The sequence below is a fragment of the Podarcis tiliguerta genome (genome assembly GCF_965153285.1).
Source record: "Podarcis tiliguerta genome assembly, chromosome: 4".
Lineage (NCBI taxonomy): Eukaryota > Metazoa > Chordata > Lepidosauria > Squamata > Lacertidae > Podarcis > Podarcis tiliguerta.
In genome coordinates, this window is record NC_139537.1 from 33,078,874 (window position 1) to 33,101,538 (window position 22,665).

The window sequence follows — 22,665 nt, forward strand, 5'->3', positions numbered from 1 at the left end:
CCAACTGAGATTAGGGCATAGCTTGTCTGAGTCACACATGAGATGAGAACAAGCATGAGTCTTTCTTTATTTTGTTTTAGAATAGTAAGACACAATATGTTATTTTCTTGCAGGAGAGACATATTACAAAGTAACATTTGATATTTTTATTAAGTCTGAAATTAGGTACATTGTATGTCTCCTGGGAAATGTTGGGAAAGATTGAGGGCACAAAGAGAAGGGGACGACAGAGGACGAGATGATTGGACAGTGTTCTCGAAGCTACCAATATGAGTTTGACCAAACTGCGGGAGGCAGTGGAATACAGGAGTGCCTGGCGTGCTCTGGTCCATGGGGCCACGAAGAATCGTACATGACTAAACGACTAAACAACAACATGCCTCCTGGGCAGATACTAAGACTAAAGGACTAGCTATTTATATTAAGCCTACCTATGTCTCTCTGCCCACAGGTAGTGCTGTGGACTAAACCACTGAGCCTAGGGCTTTTGGAAGGTTGGCGGTTTGAATCCCCGCGATGGGCTGAGCTCCCACTGCTCTGTCCCTGCTCCTGCCCACCTAGCAGTTCGAAAGCACGTCAAAGTGCAAGTAGATAAAGAGGTACCGCTCTGGCTGGAAGGTAAACACTGTTTCTGTGTGCAGCTCTGGTTTAGTCATGTTGGCCACATGACCTGGAAAAATTGTCTGCGGACAAATGCCAGCTCCCTCAGCCAGTAAACCTCCTACCTGTGCCCCAACCTCCTACCATATCTACTCCATAAAGCCCCACCATGCTAGAGGGAGGTGGGATCACATCTTGAATATGTTTCTCTTAAAGAACCCAAAGCTAAATCAATATAAAAAGACGTAATTAATAACCCACTCCAACAAATAAAGAAGTTAAAATGTGTACTAATACTTGGGATCCTGCTAAAACTTTAAAAAGGTGATGTTATGTAAGTTCATATGTGGATTTAGCCAGCTGCAAAGTTTTAAAAAGTCACTTTATGTTAAGTTATCTCATGTGGGATCCTTCTGCCTGTCTCCTCTCATGGAAGGAGACAACACAGGGATCCAATTGGTCCTTTGCTACTCTGTCAGTATTTCCCAAGGAGCGAGGCAGAGAGAAAACCACTATTTTCTGACATTACTTTTTATTGAACAGAGAAGAAACACAGCAATGGATACTGAAGCAACGTATACAATGATAAAACTGAAATCTCCATCTGTTTTGGATTCTAGGAGCAGACCAGTGGCAGACTTACATCTAGTTTTTTGGGGGGTTGTTGTTGTTTTAATTCAGCCTTCAGTCTATTTCTATAACAATTCACAATATATTGAAAAAAGATGTGACTAATATACTCCAAGATATCACATGTGCTAAGTCTAAAAGCACGATGACACCATTTTAAAAGTCTGCTAAAATCCTACCTATCCTGAATGTTACAAAGAATGCAATTACCAGGTTTTGTCTGGGGTACTTCTGGTTTGCCAGATGTTTTGGGTTTAGGAGGAATAAACCGTGTTTCTTTTGGAGCTGGAAAAAAGGAGTAGGATTGTTATTATAGTCTTTAGAATTCAGATTCATGCCATGTTTAGCTCAAGTGAGAGTACATGCCTTAAAAGCATTAAGCAAAAAAACAACGATTCCATGTGTTTCTGACAGCTGATGAAAAAAGACTTTGAAAATTAGAAGAGTGCGATGATATAAAGAGTGATACAAAATAAATGATAATGAAGAATGGTCAAGCTCTGTAGAAAACAATATTGCAGGTCTGAAAGACAGAAAACAGGATGTCCACAGCAGTGGCGTATTGGAGCAGGAACATGAGGGAGCGCAGCTCTGGAACATTTTTTCACTACAGGAGTGATTATGCCATCTGTTGGGGTGGTATTGGCCATTGATGTAAGCTCTGGGGTTGGACAACATAAGAAGAGCACTGTATAATCAACCCAAAGGCCCATCTAGTCCAGCATCCTGTTCTCACAGTGGCCAACCTATGGGAAACCCACAAGGAGGACGTGAGTTTAATGGGACTCTCCCTACTTGTCTCCCCCAGAAACTGATACTGGAGGTAGTACAAAGCCATCACAACTAGCAGCCATAATTTGACAGCCACATCCTCCATGAATTGTCCCAAAATCACCCAGGTTGGTGTCTATCATTACATCTTGTACTAGCAAAGTGCACAGTGTAACTATGTGATGTGTTTGTCTGTTCTGATAATTCCAATATGGATGACCCCAGGTTCTACTATTATGAGAGGAGGGGAAAATATATTTATGTACCTTCACTGTGGCTATTTCTGTATACCTCTAGCAGGGATTGCCTGGCATATGATCCTTTTTTTGGGAAGGCTAGGCACAGACAGTCACCCACTGAATTTCTTCGGTTGACCAAGTATGCAAACGTACATCTTTCCCTAGCCATGTCCAACATGCCATCTACTATATTATCCTATGCTAGCTCATGCATTTCTTACTCTTCCCGGGGGTGTGGCTATGGACTCTCTTTGGGAGTGTGGCTTTGAGAGCTGTCACAATGAGTTTGTGCATTTCAAATTTACCATTATACCACTGGTCAACATGGTGTTTTCAGCTCCTGGGAAACCAGTTCTGAGGTAGCTATGAGAGATTACAGCAACATATATGGAGAAGCAGAAAATAAAATAATGGGACGTCACAACACAAAATAATAACACAAATTGTTCTTTTTGCTGAAGAGGGAAGAAACAGAGCATTAATTTCAATGCGGAAGTTTTTACCCATAGTTGCCTTTTGTCGTTCAGATGATATGGTAGGTTTGATTATAAGTGGTTGTGGGGTTGTTCGGTGTACTGCTGTTGGAAGGAAAAAGTGAACATCTTTACAAAGCTGAAATAAAGGAAATATAAAAGATAGGATGTACAAATCAAAACAACACTGAGAATAGGAGAAGCTTCCCATATAGCGCAAGCAGTTACCACTACCTTGCAGTCCCAAGTGAGACCAGCTATTTGCACACACAACTGCAAAGATGCATTTAACATTATGTCCAGTCAGGGTAAGTTTCGTACAAGAATAAGGTTGAAAAATGAAAAGCACACTGAAATGGAAACAATTGCTTGGAAAATTTTATTTGATATAATTTCTCTTCTAACTTAAGTGATCTCCAACGTTATAGATAGATGACAAAGGGTGATTATTGAAGTATCTACAAACATTTTAACGCATAAAGCTTTACACATAGCAGTTTGAAGGAGTTTACAAAGTAGATTGCTGTGGGATCTGGGGACTGATAAGAAAAGGTAACACTCCATTGCATCCACACAGTCCCTTACTGAGGGAGCTCTGTGGATTGTGTCCTTCGAATTGTCACAAATGGGGTATAGTCAACTAATTATAACTCAGAGTGGACTCATTGAAATTAATGATGGGTAATGACTACCCGTTAATTTCAATGGCTCTGAGTAAAGGTGAGCTGAATGCAACCCATAGATTCCACACACAAGCTGTGTGATTGTTCAGAACGCGTGGGCACAAATAAGTGTAGAAAGTCAATAATATTAACAGAGACGGCTCACTAGCTGCATATTGTGTTCCAAACAGTATCTTAGCTATCTGGGTATGGTGAAAAGGATGCTGATAACAGCAAAGGCTTTAATTCACCACTGCAGCTCCTTCCAGTCCCTACAAATGTTCTGCCGCTTATATTTATGTCTTTATTGTTAGTTTCAGTAACAAAATAAATACGTAATAATTAAGATACTCTTTCAAGAAGAAGAAAGCTCTGACTATCCATGATAATACCCCTGACATTTCTGTCTTCTCAGGTTGGGATATTTTGCTAAATCTGGCAACCATATAATAGTTTCCACAGAAAACAAGGGCCATGGTATCGTATTTTCCCCTTATGAGTATAGCTGCTCAGGAATAACCAGGAGGAATTTGGCTATTTTTCCTCTAAAAATACAGAAAGCGAGGTTTGGCTAACAATATAATTATATGAATGTATAGAATTACAAAAGTGACTCAATTACCAGGTTTGGTCTCTAGCATTCTTGGCCTGGTAGTTGGTTTTGATTTATTAGGAATGAACTGTTCTACTGTTGAAGCTGAAATAGAAGAGAGAGAGAAAATGTAAACCTGGATTATAACCCGCAAGAACATATTTGTCTCATTGCCTGAAGGAAGCTAAGAATGTGAAAGCAAAAATGCAGAAGCCAACTAGGAAGGAAGACCAAAAGGGAAGACAATAGTGATGATGATGAGGAGGAGGATGAACTTCTGAATAACAAATATTCTTTCAAGTAGTACCGGTATTCCCTGTGCAGGGAGGAGAGAAGCAGACAACAACAACAACAAAAATACAAAAAATGAAAATTAAGAAAACTCAGCCATCCAGAGGATGACGAACCTGATATTTTCATTTGTGCTGAGATCTCTGTGAGAACAGAGATATCAAACCTTCCCAATGCTTACCCTGCCTGCCTGAAATGTAAGACCCAATAAGCCCCTTGGGAAGAATAGCAATGCTTTGTCTCTGCAACAAAATTCATACACGTGCCCCATTAATTTAGTGCCACAGCATGTTTGTACGCATAAGCGAATGCAGATCAGTTTGATGGTGATGTATTTATGTTTCATGCCCAAATTACCAGCATCAATTTAGTCATGGTTTCCTTCTTTGTACTCCAGACCAGGTACACATACCCAGCACCATGTCTCTTCACTTCATGTACCTGATGAAATAGGCTTTTGCATTATGATAAACTACTCAGGGTGCATAGGAGAAAGAACAGTGTGTGCACTCAGCCAGACCTTTACTTGACATTTTCACAGCAACAGTAGTGGCAAGACTTACTACTTATGAAATTGAACAGAAGCAACGGTTCCTTGGCAGAGGAACTGCTGTAGTAAAATGTCAGTGGTTTGTTTGCATGTGAGATTTCCCTTCTCCCTGTCACCAATGTATATATACTGCTTTAGGCTGCAGCTTTACAGTGTAATCCTGTGTATCAGAAGTATCGTTTAGTTCAATGATACTTATTTCCAGGCCAAGGCTGCAATCCTATATATGATAAGTTCAATGGATCCTACTTCCAGGTAAGGGTGCACTATAATTGTAGCCTCAGTCTTGTATGGTGCCATAATTTGCTGTTTTGCAGCCTGTTCTAAATATTCCTATAAAGTACATCACATCCAAGTAAGGCAAATTGTACTCTTGTTCAAGGGAAATCATGATAACGTATGTTTTTTTTAAAGCAATGGAGTAACTTTCATACAGAAATGGTGTTGAAGCAAAATTAATCTTGATGTCTCAAAGATTGAGAATAAGCTGAAATGCCATCGATTTAATAATTTCTTCATGTGAGGTTCAACAATTATTGCGTGTTTTGTGCCAAACGGCAGTTGAGTAAATGGAAAGAGAGGCTAGTTACTAGCTGCAATACTATGATGCAAGGTTCTTCAGGGAATGCCTTTGCCTGAAAGAATTATGAGAAAAAACATGACTATGAGTAAATAATAGGATTACCCGGCATTGCCTCTGCCTTTTCAGGAACACGAGGTATGATGGTGGTGGCAGGACCTTGAGAGAATGGAATAATTTCTGCTAGGGAAAAAATTGAGACAAATCATGAGAGAACTGGAGAAGATTAATACAACTATTTGTTTTACATTAGTGCGTGTGCCCAGATCGTTCCAAAGAGCTGAAAGCTGTAAGATAGCAGAATTTTCTCAGCTGAGACTATTATTATGTTTCTTAAACTGTAGTTTGAAAGGAAAAAGCTACATATTTATATAAAAAAGATTTTGGTGTGCTGAAGAAGAAACACCCTTGATTTATATTAGGGTCGAAGTATGGTTGGGATTCGACAATAGGCTGGATTGCATGATATGGCCCCATCACTTCCCTAGGCAACACTGCAGAGAGTACTGATGCAAATAAGTTATTTAGGCTGCAATGCTATGCTCACTAACCCAGGTGAACAGAATGGTCCCACTGAACAGAATGGTGCTTCTGAGCAGAAAAACCATTTGTTTTCTTTGCTATTTGACTGTCTTCCTTGAGAACCCATTTAAAGCCGTTGCCATCAGCTGTGCCTAATGAAATGATTCTCTGATGGGAATCTTCTGCTGCCATGACTGGATAAGATTTTGGCTAGGACTAGGGAGACCAGCGTTCAAATCCACACTGACCCTTGAAGCTCACTGGGTGACTTTTGGGCCAGTCACTGTCTCTCAGCCTAATGTACCTCACAGGGTTGTCGTTAGGACAGAATGGGGAAGAGAGACATTTATGCAACCTTGGGTTTCTTGGAGGAAAGGCAGGATAGAAATTTAACAACAGCGATTGTAGGGCAGTGATAGTGAAGACGGCAGATGATTCAGTCACCACTTTGCAAGCATGAAGTTACAGATTGGCTGGCAACAGCAGCCAATTCCAACACCAGAAGGCTGCTAGTTAGTCAACAACAACAGCAGGTTTGCACAGTGCTGGCTGAACTGCTGCCCGCTTCCATATGGCTCAATGATTATTGGCAAAGATAGGCTCTCTTTTCCCCACACTGCCAACCAATGGCCTCTTTCAGGTCCCACAAGTGAACTACTTCACCAGTTAGTGCTGTAATGGTCCTTACCTTCTTGCTTTCTGAAAGGTTTCTTACTTGTGACGTGTTTTTGTAATTTATAGTTTGTTTTCATATATTGAGGGAAGCTTTTAATGTTTATTAGACTACTGTATTTTAATATTTTGTTGGAAGCCACCCAGAGTGGCTGGGGAAACCCAGCCAGATGGGTGGGGTATAAAATAATAATAATAATAATAATAATAATAATAATAATAATAATAATTATTATTTAGCACTTTGCCGTATTGGTCACATATTTGTTTTGCCAGATTCCCCTCACCCTCTTATTTAGAAGAAGAAGAAGACGATGAAGAAGAAGAAGAGGAGGAGGAGTTTGGATTTGATATCCCGCTTTATCACTACCTGAAGGAGTCTCAAAGCGGCTAACGTTCTCCTTTCCCTTCCTCCCCCACAACAAACACTCTGTGAGGTGAGTGGGGCTGAGAGACTTCAGAGAAGTGTGACTGGCCCAAGGTCACCCAGCAGCTGCATGTGGAGGAGCGGAGACGCGAACCCGGTTCCCCAGATTACGAGTCCACCGCTCTTAACCACTACACCACACTGGCTCTGGCATGACATTATTTCACAGATGAAGTTTTCTTGCCTTTTATGACTTTTATAAGACTATGTTCTTTAACCACAAAGGAATCTTTGGGCACTTGTTTCTGCCCATTCTAATTGGAGGTAGATATTTTATCTGACCCTATTGACTGAGCCATAATGGTGCTTTTGAAATAGCCACTAAGCTTCTGAAATTATTGACCTTCCAGACTTTCTCTTTCAGCTTCATTTGAACTATCCCAACTTTTTTTTCTAACTCCCTATCCTGAACAGCATTGGCTATTTGAGGAAATTTTGCATAAACATATACGTTGAGCTTGACAGCTTTGCGGTCACTGTTTCCAAGGAGTTTGACATTTATCCTGCTTTAATGAATATCTGCTTCTTTACAACAATGAAATTAAAAGAAAGCTTTTCATATCATATTCCATCTCCTAAACTGGATCATTTAAGATGTTCAGATGTAAAAGTTATTTACCAGGTCCAGTCTGTGGTGTGTCTGTGGTTGAAGAGATTTTTGATTTGGAAGGAACAGGCTGCATTTCCTTTCGAACTGAAAAAATAACCAGGAGTGTTATACTTTTTAATGTTTTCCTGGAACAGAAATTCTTGTGTCTGTACAACAAAGCTTGTGTCTGTCCTTCCACAGGCAAAGAAAATATATCTGGATAAAAAAAGAACACTGAATCTGATATATACAGAAACTTTAAACAAAGAAAAGACAGCTTTGCTTTTAATAACATTAAGAAAGCAATAACAAAAAGAAAACAAACCGGATCCTGTTTGAAGAACATAAGTTAGGACAAGAACTCAAGAATACATTAAAATTGGCGAGTTTCTCCTCTTAGGAAATCTCAGCCACTTGTTTGTATGCCAGTTGTTTCAGCCAATTGATCAGTAATTAAGTCTGAATAAATTTGCCCCTGAATAAAACTATATTTTGAAGGGGGAGAGGAATCATATTTTGTTCTTAGAAGATATGTGAGTCATGGCAACTCTGATAGATGGCTGCCCTGCATCTGATTAAAGCCTCCAGCGAAATGGAAAGACCACCAGCACTGAGATAAATGTTCTCATTGTTAAAACGATTCTTACCATAAATAATGATTTTTAATGAGAGCAAAATTAGGATGGTTGCTTAATTATTTCTGCAAGTTGTTTTCTCCTCACAATGTGAGACAGTGAATTTGCTGTGGACTCTCTGGGCAGATCCACCATACATTTAAAGCATATCCAATGTGCATTTACTTATCCCAAAGAATCACATGAAGAGTTGTTTGTTAAGGATGCTGCCAGAGCCCGCTCAGCCATTAGGAAGGATGAGCCCACTGCCTCAGGTGGCAGAAGCTGCTGAGGCAGCCTGCCCAGCCCCCTCTGCTAGTAGTGCAGAAGCAGTGTCGCCACCACCACTGATTTCGGGAGAGATCATGTTCATTTAGGGTGAGATCTTGCCTGAAATCACATGAAATATTGTGGAGCACACAAAATCTTACCCCAAAGCAGCGCAACCTTGCCTGGAATTGACACTGATTGTGGCACCACGTCTTCCCCAGAGGCGGATGCAGCAAGGTGTGTGGTGGCAGCAGAGTGGGCTGTGTAGGCAGTGGCAGGTATGGTGGTGGAGGGAGTGGCAGCAGCGGCAGCAGTGGCAGCAGTGGCAGGGCAAGGCCATAGGTGCTGCTAGTTGTAATGTATTGGCCTGAATATAAACCTCACTTTTTCCCCACGTGAAAAGTTAAAGTGCGGCTTACATTCACGGGGCAAACAGAGCCAGGAGAGCGGCAAAGGTGTAGTCCCCACCCTCTCCCCCAAGGCCAGGAGAGAGTGAGAAGGGAAAAGGCATCACAGCACAGATTCCCCCCCCCCCCCCAGGTATGCAGCCAGGAGCAGCGAGGAATGGAGCAGCTTATATTCAGGTATTTTTTCTTTTTTCTCTCTCCCCCCTCCAATTTTAAAGGTGTGGCTTATGTTTGGGTACGGCTTATATTCAGGCCAATATGGTAACTCTGAGGAGGAAACTACAATTCCCAGGATTCTTTGGGTGAAATCATGTGCTCTAAATTTGTGTTTCCAATTCTACCTTATCCCAAAGAAACTGTAATTCCTGCCTTCCTTGCAAGCAGAATACTTAAACACACATGAGGAGCTCTTTAAAGCTCCTTTGAAGCATACAGCCACATGTGAGAGGGCGTTAACTCTGTAAAAGTAGGGTGTATGTGCCAGCTCCCATGTCCTCAACCACTCATCTTCCCCATCCCAACTTTCCCACATTGAGAATAAGTTCTGACAGGAGAGTTCTAAGGGTGTTCAAGCATCCCAAATAAATAAAACGCTTGAGTAGTTGCCCAAGATATCTCAGAAGATATATCCTTAACTTTGATACAGTAGGGAACAGAAGATAGCACTGTACAAGGGACTTGTGTCGACAGGAACCATTTGTTCCCAACAGACAGGAGAGTTTCGTTCTTAAAGCCAGGGCTTGATTCCCACCATTGTATTTTGATAGCTTGTGGTGCCTTAGCCTTCTTTTTGGAAAGTCAATTGCCTCAGAAAATAAACACTCTCATATGTCTAATGTATTGAAACAAATGCTTCTTTTTAAGGAGGATGCTCAAGAGCTGCCTTCTTCAGACTACTATATAGTGGAAAAAGTGACACTATTTATAATTCCAGTCTCCACAGAATGTAAATCAGCTCTACTGCATTTCAACATTATTTCAAACCTCACCAGGAAATCTTTTTATATACACAAAGCTTCTTTAAAAGACAAATGTGCTAGAAAATGAAATGCTTTAATATAAGATGTAAATATTGTACGGTCACATTCCATTCAAACAATCCGCAGAAAAGGAGAGCTGAATTATAGCAACAAAAGCCTTTAGCGTTAAATACCCTCTACTTTTCATCTCTCAATTTTAACCACATAATCTCTGAAACATTCCAAGCCTCATTAGAAACCACATCCTGCCCTGCAAGCCCATCACAGAACTAATTCCAGATGAATCAGAACTGGTGGTTGTCACTCAGTGGTAAAGGAAAAAGCACTCTGCCCATGCACCTTATCCTTTGTTGTTATTTTACACATCCCAGAGCTGAACTTCCATCACAGTGAACACATTTTGGGGGCGAGCTATAAGTCAAATTAAGCTCTAAATCTTAACCGACGAGAAATGATCTTGCACTAGCCCTTTCACAAAACCAATGAGGTTTATTGTACGGGTCTACGCATTAGAAAAACAGTGTTTAGAAAAAGGTGGAAGGGATCCAAGACACTACTGAATTTTACCCTCTGTCATGCCATGATGTGTTATAAATATCCCTATAAAAAAGAAATATACCACCTGGTTCAGTGGCATATACATTGACTCAGCAGAATTTTGGATGGCTCACGTCACATTTGCCATCACCCCTCACACCCCAACGTAAACTGACATTTTGAAGTCAGCTTACCGTGGAAAACCATTTGGAAATAGATTGTGAGAAGAACCAGGCATGCCCAGAAACTGGCAACTAGCCACTGATAGCCTTATCTTCCATGAGTACTACAGTAAAAATGTAAAGGTAAAGGACCCCTGGACGGTTAGGTCCAGTTGAATTTTACTATGGGGTATGGCGCTCACCTTGCTTCAGGCCGAGGGAGCCGCTGTTTGTCCACAGACAGCTTTCCGGGTCATTTGGCCAGCATGACTAAACTACTTCTGGCGCAATGGGACACCATGATAGAAGCCAGAGTGCACGTAAACTCCATTTACCTTCCCGGCGCAGCAGTACCTATTTATCTACTCGCATTGTTACGGTTTTGAACTGCTAGGTTGGCAGAAGATAGGACAGAGCAAGAGGAGCTCACTCCGTCATGAGGATTCAAACCATAGGTGAGGACAGTGCTCTGGTGCTTGAGGGTTTCCCACAGGCATTTTGGTGGCCAGAGTGAGAACACGATGCTGGACTAGATAGGCCATCTGTCCAGCAGCCTCTGCTTCTGTTCTTATGCATTCAGGGTTTGCTTCTCATAGGCATATAGTCAGCCACAGTGAGAGCAGGATGTTTTAGAGTATATGGGTCTGTGGTGTGATCCAGCAGGGATCCGCCTTTGATTTTAGGGCATGCATTTGGATATGGCTCTAGGTGCGATCCTTGGCATCTCCAGTTAAAACAAAATCAGGTACCGGGGATGAGAAAGAGCTTCTGCTTTGGTTCCTAAAGAACTGCTGCCAGTCAGAGTAGAGAATACTGGGCTAGGTGGACCAATGGTCTGATTCAGTATATGACAGTTTTATACATTCATAAACCACTGAGCCTAGGGCTTGCCGATCAGAAGGTTGGCTGTTCGAATCCCCGCAACGGGGTGAGCTCCCGTTGCTCGGTCCCTGCTCCTGCCAACCTAGCAGTTTGAAAGCACGTCAAAGTGCAAGTAGATAAATAGGTACCGCTCCGGCGGGAAGGTAAATGGCATTTCCGTGTGCTGCTCTGGTTCGCCAGAAGCGGCTTAGTCATGCTGGCCACATGACTGTATGTCGGCTCCCTTGGCCAATAAATAAAGATGAGCGCTGCAACCCCAGAGTCGGCCACGACTGGACCTAATGGTCAGGGGTCCCTTTACCTTTAAACAGTGAACTAATGCAAATGTAAGTTTCAATGACACAGGTTTGGCCAAAGACACACTTTGATGTAAAATAATTGTTGAAAATGATGTGCTTACCTGGTTTTGTTTGAGGTGTTTTTGGGCTGGGTGACGTTTTAGGCTTGGGTGGAACACGGCGACTCCCTTTTTGACCTGAAAGGTACAAAAGTTGAATTAAAGCTTCATCTATACCATCCTATTTCTTCTTGACGCAACAAACAATCACCTTTGAGTTTTCATCTGGATCCCATTACGTTTCTCTGCTACTTTTTGCATGTTTTCAGGAAAGGGCTCTGGCCTACTGTGCAAGACAGGATAAAGCTTTCCCACACAAATGGAATTGCTGGGAAAATAGGCCTGGCTACAGTTTGCATTGCCGACCCGGCCCTGCAGCAGATCCACATGTCATGCTGGAGCCCTTCTTTGCGAGTGCCATTAAGGCAGGGATGTTGAAACTGGGGTTCTCCACATGTTGTTGGACTCCAACTCTCATCAGCCCCAGACAGCATGGCCAATGGTCAGAGCCAGTGCTTGCTTTCTGGGGGGACACAGGGGGACGCATACCCCTAAACATTTTGTGAATCTAATGGGAGAAGAAACAAATTTTTAAAAATGTTTTAGTTTATTCTCTAGCACAGTGAATCGTCAGTTCCGTTGCTACCCCTGATGGCAGCCTTATTTCCTGTCATGGTGTTTCCCGAGTCTCAGATGGAAGCAACCGTTTAATGTGTGAAGTTACTGTGATCTGTCAGCTGTGTATTATGAGGTTATGCATGTTCTTTCTTTTGTCCATTTACTGTATTTATTTTCCCCACTTTGAACTCTAAAATGGTGATTTTCCTGAGTCAAAATGAGAGTACCCATAAGCCTTTTTAAAAAGAAAAAAGAAAAAGAAAAAAGCACTGGTCAGAGCCACTGGTTCTCCCGTTCTTGCATTAATGACTACAGCTACTGCTTCCTTCTCCCTGCATTTTCAACAGATCTATTGGCAGAGAAGGGCACTTAACGAACTACCTTAGGACAAATGCAAACTATTAACTGCTGGTTACAAAGAGGAAAAAATTATTCAACAAGCAGAGAATCTAAAATGCATGTAGTGGGTGTTCATAAAGTAATCCAAAAATCCAAAGATTAAAAAAATAACAACAAATTCATATAAAAGGCCTTCCCACACAGAAAGAAAAGCTGGAAGTCAATCAAATGTGTATTGATAACAAGATACAGAATGATATGCTGATTAAAAAATAAGTTGTGCATGGCCCCCTTATAACCCATAATATCTGTACTTGGCCAATATCCAAATTGTTACTGCAAGTCGCTTAAGCCAGACAACAACTTGCATTGTTGGGTCAAATAACACTGACTCTTAGAAGTAGAAAATGGCTACATGGGCGGAATAAAAGACATCGCACATTATGTATGGAAATGTTGTTTACAGAAGGCAGTACAAGATAAATGACTTGTTCAGTTGGCTAAAAGTGTGTTTAGAAAGGGGAAACATTGTTCTGGTTGCTAAGCAGTGATTCATCCCATGCTTTGATATTGTGTTATCTGTTGAGCATGCCAACTGCTAGGAGACTCAACATAGATATATATGGCTGTTATTTATGTACTTAGGTCTCTATACATATTTCATAATGTTTTTGTAATTGTTATTTGTTTTATAAACTTTTTATTTTTATTCTTAAAATTCATATCGCTCCCTTCATCATAGATGATCTCAGGGCTGGTAACAACAAAATAGAATACAATAAAATATGATACAGTTGAAACCGTCAAACTAATCCACTACAACAGAACAAAAATACAGTGATCATTGTGTATCAGTGAGGAATATCAATGTATGTAGTCAAAGGTCTTCAGATTCAGAAGGTCTACGTATTCAGAAGGTCTTCAGATGGCACCAAAAGATGGACAGTGTTGGCCTAAACAGAACCAAAGCAAGGAGCGTGTTCCACAATCGGGATGCTGTTACCAGGAAGGCCCTATGGCAAACTAATACATCATCTGACCTCATGTACAGATGGTATGGCCAAATCTCTAGGAGATTTCAAAGTATAAGCAGGACGGTTATGGGGAAAGGTGTTCACCTGTGTATATATTTGGTGTATATATGGTATTTTTATGTATGGGGTAGGAGAAAGTTCCATTTGGCAAGAAAGTAAAAGGAATAAAAAACAAAATTTAAACAGATTTCCCCCTGTATATTAAGATGCCAGTAAATTTCAGTGATCAGGGACCGCCTCTCATGGTATGCCCCACGGAGGACCTTAAGGTCCACAAATAATAACACCCTGAAGATCCCAGGCCCCAGGGAGATTAGACTGGCCTCGACCAGAGCCAGGGCCTTTTTGGCCATGGCCCCAGCCTGGTGGAATGCTCTCTCACAAGAGACCAGGGCCCTGCGGGATTTGACATCTTTCCGCAGGGTCTGCAAGATGGAGCTGTTCCACCAGGCCTTTGGTTGGGGTTCAGTCGGATTCTTTTCTTTCTGTATAAGAACAAGCATTAAAGAGGCCTCCTAGCCTGCTCACAGGTCCTTTATAAGACCAGTGGTAACAGTTGGCCCTGGAGAATATTAACCACTCTCAATTTTACCCGTGGACTGCCATCTGTCCAAATTTTAATTTGCTCTGAACAAATTTTAAGATGTATTTTAATTAATTGATTGCCTGTTTTTATGTTCTTTGTATACTGTTTTAGTTTTATGATGTTAGTTGCCCTGAGCCGAGCTCTGGCTGGGGAGGGCAGGGTACAAATTATTATTATTATTATTATTATTATTATTATTATTATTATTGGGGCATTTATTTTGAAGACTTTTCTCTGAGTAGATATTCACGATGCACGTCTATATGTTAAATAGTTCTTAGTAGAGGAGATATCAAATATAATCACACACTGAATATAAATGAGCAGAAACTCAAAATAATGAACCACTTACTGGGCTTGGTTGTTGTTAAACCAGGGCTGGGAGATGTTCTTGGTCTGGCAGGGACATGGCGAGTTTCTTTAGGAACTAAAAGGAATTGAACATGAGCTATTTTACTATAATACCACAGGGCTGCCAAATGCAAGTAGGAGCGGATGCCCACAAGCATCACTTCTACAAAACATATGCATTAGAAGTAACAACAAATAATAAGCCACCAGTGATAATTAGAGTGTGCATGCTGAATGGAGTTGGGTGATATAAATGAAGGCATAAAGTCACTGATGAAATTAGCAGTTCAGAGAGATTTGAAGTCTAACTCTAAGATACAGAATGAAAAATAATTTGAGGCAGTTGAAAACAAATCAACATGATCTCATGTAACAGGCTTCCAGTACCTCAGTGGTATTTTTCATCACATCTTGTTTTGTCTCAGGCTGTAGCATAAAGGCTCTAGTGGCCACTGAAAGGTCTTGAAAAGTATTTGTGCAAAGGACCTCTTTAGGCATTCTATACTCAATCGTAAGTGAACACGCAAGGCTGGATGGGGCAGGGAGTTAGAGCTAACACAAGCCCTATCACCGTTTCAGCTGAGGGCGATCTTCTTAAGGGAGGAGCCTCCTGTACTCCTGCAATCTCCCTTCATATTTTGAAGCTGTGACTTCCCAGAGCAATAAAATGCATGGGGAACCTCCACTTGTGAAGCTTGCCCGCCAGCTCATGGAGAGCGACAGGAATGGCTTTATCCCGATGGGGAGTGTAGCTTGGGAGTTCCTCTTGCATGTGTACTTAACACAAATATAGAACGTCTGAAGAGGGCAACTGTCTTCTGCAGCTGGAATGGCTTCATTATATTTCGGTCACTTTGCTCAAACAACACTCTTATGGTAGGTCAGAAAGAGCAGAGGAAGATTTTTGCCAGCCAAAGAGCATCTCTGGGTTCGAGTTGCTGTGATTTCTTGTGAACATATACTCTGCAAGACCCCGTCCCCTAAATCTTTTAGGAGTCCAATTTTAAAAGATGTGGGGTTTCAGTGCAATGTCGTCCTTTTCTAGACCCAGTACAGCATGGTGATTTTAGTAATGTTATGGAAGAGACACTAGCAACTAAGAAAGCTGAATGTCAAGGTGAAATGATGAACAAGAAAGTACAGTATGGTACAGAAAGGATTTGAAATTCTATTGGAAATTACGAAGGCAAGCAAATGTGATCATCCATGATTAAAATGTTTTACCCATTGTTGACTTTGGTTGTTCAGTTCTAAAAGTAACGGCTTCCATGTCTGCATCATCAATAATATTAGTAAATAAAAAGGCATGTATTCAATAATAAGCTTGCAAGTCATTATAAGCATAACATGAAAAAAACACAGCTTTGATTCATTTGCAGCTGGCACTCATTTAATGCACTTTATTTTGATTAACTTCAAGTTACAACTTCAAGTGGGTACAAGTTTGTCTTCTGATAACTCTAAGGGGAAGTATTTCCAGTGTAGTGGCAGTGAATGTACATTATTTTGTGTGTTCTTACTATTTTCCCTGCATGGTATGCGGGTGTCACTGTGGGTTAAACCACAGAGCCTAGGGCTTGCCAATCAGAAGGTCAGCAGTTCAAATCCCCGTGATGGGGTGAGCTCCCGTTGCTTGGTCCCTGCTCCTGCCAACCTAGCAGTTCGAAAGTATGCAGTGCAAGTAGATAAATAGGTACCACTCCAGTGGGAAGGTAAATGGTGTTTCCATGTGCTGCTCTTGTTTGCCAGAAGCGGCTTAGTCATGCTGGCCACATGACTCGGAAGCTGTACGCCGGCTCCCTTGGCCAGTAAAGCAAGATGAGTGCCGCAACCCCAGAGTCGTCTGCAACTGGACCTAACGGTCAGGGGTCCCTTTACCTTTACTATTTTCCCAAGGCTGAAGTTCCAAGTGCAGCTACTACAGAGGCTGTTTTCCTTAAGAAGAAAGAGAAGTGGATTTCCAGTAGACCACAGTACTCATGCTTCTTTCTATTTTGCTAGCTGCACTGTAATTCCGTGCAGTTTCTCTAGACTGCACCATGTGGGGTGCGTCCTAGTGCCTAGCAGTTGGGAGGAAGAGGGTTCTAAAAATGGAATAAGTACAGGCAGTGCCTCCCCCCCCCCCGTTTATGCAGGGGTTACACTCTGAGGCACTGCGTGTGTCGGTGAAATCACGTATAAAAGCCTGCAAACACCCTGTTCTGCCCCCTTAGAATATTTGACTGCATTTTTAGGAAAAAGAACGAAGTATTCCAGGCTGTGCCAAAATAGATAAAAAGCTATACTGACGAATGAATTCATACAAAACAAAGATGAATTTACCAGGCTTGGTCTGGGGCACGTCAGGGCTGAGCCAAGTTTTTGGTCTGGAAGGCACAGGGTCTCTTTCTTCTGGAAACAAAATAGAGCATGCAAGTTATAAATTGGTACATTGTTCAGAAATCTCAGTGTGAGATCAGATGCAATGAATGTGGGTACAACATGCCTCTGTCTTACTTCCTACTAAAGATAATGAAGAAGGATAAAGGCGAGTCATGCAAAGGAATTTTTAAAAAGCATGTTTTGACTTTAGACGCAGATTATAAGAATGGATACAACATGCTGGCTGCCCTTGGAAACTTGACAGACATTTAAACACACAAATATTGATCCAGAGAGACCCAAACTACCAGTACTTTTATTTGGCAAAGCTCCATGACTAGGTATTGAATCAGGGGCAGGATTAGAGAAGTGTACCATCTGCTCAGGTGTCATTGGATCAGTTTCAGGTTTTATGGCTGGAGAAGGCAGATAAGACCCTTGGAAATTTGTGACCAATGGCACAAAGCTTGACTGATACAACGTAGCAGGAAGGGGTTGAAAGGATGGTTCCAGGAAATGCTGAAAGCATCCTTAAATGAGTGGTGCACTGCAAGAGGTGATGGCTTGACCACTAATTAAGAAGCCCTTGTGGATCAAGAAGTTTGTGTCAAATCCCCCACTCACAAATATTTCCTTCTTAGGGAAGGTGGTAGCTGCTTAACTTCAGGTGCTCTTGAAAGAAGTGGTTTATCTGGACCCATTCCAGTCTCACTTTAGGTTTGGCTTTGGGAATGAAACAGATTTGGGTCACTCAGATATATGATCAGATGGATTTGGAGACAGACAAGTAGGACACTGTTGTTTATTAATCTCTCAACCGTTGTACTGCTAGACTGACTGCAGTTCAAGAGTTGGCGGCATGGTGAGTCAGTGGTTCCACTTCTATCTATAGAATGAGTTCTGGATTTTTGTTGATGACTGCTATTGATGTGATTTTCTTATTTTCCTGCTCTGCCATGGTATTGCATTGTGATGAAGGAAAGATAACAAATACTCTTACATAAAAGTAAAACTGAGAGTAGTTATATATACTATTAGAATATGAACACAAAATGAATGTAAAAGGAGCTGCTTAACAAACACTCAAAATACTGGATAAATTCAAGTAAAACAGCAACACATTAATAAAATTAAAGGTAAAGGTAAAGGGATCCCTGACCATTAGGTCCAGTCATGACCGACTCTGGGGTTGCAGTGCTCATCTCGCTTTACTGGCCAAGGGAGCCAGCTTCCTGGTCATGTGGCCAGCATGACTAAGCCGCTTCTGGCGAACCGGAGCAGTGCATGGAAACGCTGTTTATGTTCCCTATTTATTTACTTGCACTTTGGTGTGCTTTCGAACTGCTAGGCTGGCAGGAGCAGGGACCAAGAAACGGGAGCTCACCCCATTGTGCAGATTCGAACCACTGACCTTCTGATCAGCAAGTCCTAGGCTCTGTGGTTTAACCCACAGTGCCACCCGCATCCCATTAATAAAAAATTACCAGCTTTCAAATTTGGACCTTCTGTTCTTGTTGTTACACCACTGAAGAGCTTGGATGACATGAAAATCAAAACATTTGAACTTACTAAGTGTACACAGTGCCTTCTTCAAATTGAATAGAATGAAGTTTGACCAAAAAGTATAGAGAAGTGTGGAAGCTGTGTTTGATGGCAATCTTCTTATGAATATTTTTTTTTTGGGGGGGGTTGTTCTTTGATGGAACAGCAAAGAAATGGTTTGGAAGTCATGACAAGCAGAAGAATCAAAGTGCAATTAGTGTTTCATAAAGTTGTAAGAAGGATAAACAGATAAAATATACTTTTCAAGGAAGCAAATAATCCATTACCCGGAGTAGCTTTGGGACCATTGAAAACATGAATATGGAGGTTAATTGAGTCCAAGTCCGTTATAAATGGTACTGTTGGAAACAAAACGGGGGGTGGGGTGGATCTGAGATTAGGCTTGTCTTGCCTGAGTCACATATGAGATAAGAACAAGACACATGTGGATTTCAGAAAAGAAAATGCATTTCCTATAATACCACTTGATTTTACTTAATGTTTACATATTTTTATCTTCTGTTGATAGTGTACTCAGAGCGGCATACATCAACAATTAAAAAATCAAAATAAAAAACAGAAGAATGTAAATTTCAGTGAAGCATCATTACCTAGTTCAGACTTGGGTGGCTCAGTTCTATGTGCAACAGGTTTCATGTCTATACAAAAAGAAAACAAAATAATAAATGATGCTTCTTGCCAAAGTGGCGAACAAAATCATCAGAACAATGACAAACAAAAATAGTAAAACATAACAAGGAGTAAACGTATAAAATAAAATATGAAAAAAATCTTAATTTACACTGAAAACAATATTACTAATGTCTGCTGGTAGATCAGAAGAATTATTAAATTTTACTAAAGATAAATCAATACTTATTAATCTATGTGCCTTTAAAATGTCCATGCATGTATTCTTAGTAATTTTTTTTCCAAAATTGTATCAGATCAAAGGATAATCTAGATGTCATGCTAATAAGCAAAGTGAGCAAAGGAAGGAAAGTGGTCAGACATCAACACTGATGATTATGCATGGAGATGTGAAATGGCAATTGTGGGGTGGGTAACAAGAGGCTATCTTGACAACATACTTGTAAGAGGCCTGGTTTTATAATAATGCTAAGGATGGAGGAATCATTCTATTTTTTGCACGTGCTGATTCATGAATCAGTTCTTTTCCTCAATCTCTGTATGCATTTTAACTTAAAACATGCTTTTATATGTGCGGTTTGGTAATTTTTTGAGCAAAGAACTGTTATTGCAAAATTTGGAGAAGTGTGTGAAAATGAAACATTTAACTATATTCCGTGTAAAGATAATATTAGTCCTGGAAGTGCAGATCAAATTAATTTGCTTAAAAATGTAGACCAAACAAAATGCTCAAGCAACCCAAAACAATACATATATATTATTATTATCAATGTCTTAGATCCAAAGAACTGTAAAAAGAGTTCCATTTGCAGAACACATCATTCCCAACTTCCTCTTTCCACAGAAGCACCTGCAGACCTCAGTCGACCCTCTGGATTGGTGTTTGATGCAATGGGAAGGAGAGGGTCTGAAACTGCCCCTTCTGGTCTTGCTACGGCACCACTGAATGCCAGCTATTATGGGCTTAGAATGAAATCCTGCACTTCGTTTCGGTTGCAAAATTTCCATTAAACTGAATGGGGTGTATTCATGTATTACCGAAGGCAACTACACCCATGCAATGTTATTGAGATGCATATACAGACAATTTTAAATGTGACAACTGAGGAAAATTACCAGGTTTGGTATGCAGCACATGAGGGCCAATGGTTGTCTTAGGACTCGAAACACGATGCTTGACTTCTGGAGCTGAAAGAGAAAACTTGGTTAGGAGCTGTTAAAGACCAATGTGTTTGGCTCTGGCTTTTCAGATGCGAAGGTGAAGGTGATGAAACAAAATCATGCTGTGGGAAAGAAGTGCACCAAGGCAGACAACACAAGAGACTTTTGAAAGGAAAGTTGCCATAATACATGTATAAGGTTGGTTAAAGTGATTCATATGATTTGTGGCCATTTCTGGAGCCTAGCTTAAAAAAGGAATGTGAATCACACACAAAAGACTTGACTGCAGTGTAGTGTGGCTACTTCCAGCTGTTTTCAAAAGGTGACAGAATCACTGTGCGAGGAAAGAAAAAGTAATACTGTGGGGGGGGAAATGAAAATGGTTACAAATGTGCTAAGTGATCAACATACCTAGAGAAAGGGTGAATTTTAATGGGGGGGGGGGGGAGAAGGATGGTGTTAGATGACCTTTCAGAAGGAGAAAATGCAAATGGTTTCTGAGAAAAGAAAGTGAACAAGACCAGTCAGTGCACGAGGAAAACACCATTACCTACTATTGGAAGTTCATTGCTAAATGTAATAGGCTCCGAAACTGCACCAGAAAAAAGGTAGCGATTAAAATGAGGAAAAACTTTCAGAATGAATGTAACTATTGCACTACTCTATAAACATAAGGCTATACCACTATTTTAAAGTCAGAGTTTGAAACAAAATATTAGAATTAAGTGAGTTAACAGTGGAAAACATACACACAAGAAAATATTACGGAAGAACCACAATCTGGTAGTACATTTCTGCCTCTTAATCTTTAGGTCAGAGGTGGCTAATCTGTGGCTCATATATGGTCAACCAAGAGATTTTTGTTAGGGTCTAATAATTTTGTGGCGTTTTGTTTACAATTTAAAAAAAAATGGCGGGAAAGTGGTTTCCCATGTTTGTCATTCCCACCTTACCATGCAGGATGTGGAAGGTTGGCCATGGGTCAAAGTGCCCTTCAGCCTGAAAACAGTTAACCACTCCTGCTTCAATTGCTTCTGTAAAGACAACCCTGTTTGTGAAGGCCTGGGGATAGTTAGATGGATGTCTGCTGCTATTATTTCTGTTATCATTCTGTTTTTGCAGTCATAGAATTTTAATGGATTATTTATTGTATTGGTTTTAAAAATACTTTTCTGACACTGGGAAAGGCAGACTAGAGCGATATTTTACATACATACATTAAATCAAATGACTTATCCAACCTCGTTTTGAAATGTACCTCTCTGAAAGGCAGTTACTGCCTATTATATTTTTATTTGGAATTGATTTGCTCTGTTATTCAATCAGACCTCCCATTCACATTCTTCAAGTACATCTGGAAATGTTAAAACAGTTGAATAGTCAAACTGTTAACCAGAGGCCATGTTTGTGATTGTTTCAGACCGTCAGCCCAGCAGGCAGGATCAATTGCTCACAATCTAACAATCCAAAGTGCCAAAATGCTGAGATCTAGATTGCTGGGAGTCTAGACAGGAAACAGTCTAGTGACCAATCAAGATGGCACCTGCAGTATATTTGCACTCGTATCACCAGAGCCCTATTCAGGGACTATGCTTGAACAAGGAATGCCTACATGAGTAGCACCAACAAAATCTCTACCAGCAATGACATCACAGAAGGTTTCATTAAGCCCATTTGTAAAAACACATAATTACCAGGTTTAGTAAATGAGGGTTCTGGTGCTGTGGATGGTTTAAAAGGAAACTGATCTGCTTCAGTTACAGCTGTGGGAAAAACATCGGTAAATAATTCAAGCGCATGCCAACTCAAAGGATGTGTTTGTATCATATGGTTCAGATGACATTTATCTTAAAGATTGATGGTGCATTCCTTTGCATGTTTACTCAGAAGTAAGTTTGCTGCCTTCAGTGGGGCTTACTCTCTTACTCAACATGTTCTTGTGATGCTCTCAGCCAACATTCAATATCTCCTACCTTTCATCTCTCCAGAACTCTCAAGGGTACTCCACAAGGATGGAAGCACTCCTACTGTTCATGCTTGAAAGGAGATGCTTTTCTATATGAAGTCTGTCCTGTTTATCCAACATACAAACACCTTTTTCTTTATAGATGCATTATTTCAGCTTTAATTTTTTGCTGAGCCACAGCAAAATGGTCCCTTTTACAAGCTCCTTTCCCTGAGCAGGACTCCACCATTCAGAGGAACTACTCCCCTTGATTATCTGGTATGACTTATT

The 22,665-nt window shown here is 40.8% G+C and overlaps 1 protein-coding gene across 50 annotated transcripts in view; it reads right to left on the minus strand.

Annotated features, from left to right (window-relative positions):
• The window catches only part of ABI3BP (ABI family member 3 binding protein), a 127,509-nt gene that overhangs the window by 26,914 nt on the left and 77,930 nt on the right, over positions 1 to 22,665 (minus strand). For 23 of the 50 annotated variants that reach the window (XM_083438237.1, XM_083438229.1, XM_083438204.1 and 20 more), the window contains 14 exons: positions 22,124 to 22,192; positions 20,980 to 21,021; positions 20,385 to 20,456; positions 19,229 to 19,276; positions 18,905 to 18,976; positions 17,037 to 17,105; positions 15,939 to 15,986; positions 14,716 to 14,790; positions 11,850 to 11,924; positions 7,629 to 7,703; positions 5,494 to 5,571; positions 3,998 to 4,072; positions 2,744 to 2,818; positions 1,441 to 1,515 (listed from right to left, as the gene is read on the minus strand). In XM_083438237.1, the coding sequence (XP_083294363.1) occupies positions 1,441 to 1,515; positions 2,744 to 2,818; positions 3,998 to 4,072; positions 5,494 to 5,571; positions 7,629 to 7,703; positions 11,850 to 11,924; positions 14,716 to 14,790; positions 15,939 to 15,986; positions 17,037 to 17,105; positions 18,905 to 18,976; positions 19,229 to 19,276; positions 20,385 to 20,456; positions 20,980 to 21,021; positions 22,124 to 22,192 (948 nt within the window). The remainder of the gene's footprint in view (positions 1 to 1,440; positions 1,516 to 2,743; positions 2,819 to 3,997; positions 4,073 to 5,493; positions 5,572 to 7,628; positions 7,704 to 11,849; positions 11,925 to 14,715; positions 14,791 to 15,938; positions 15,987 to 17,036; positions 17,106 to 18,904; positions 18,977 to 19,228; positions 19,277 to 20,384; positions 20,457 to 20,979; positions 21,022 to 22,123; positions 22,193 to 22,665) is intronic. The other 27 variants (XM_083438219.1, XM_083438224.1, XM_083438206.1 and 24 more) reach the window with 12 other exon arrangements.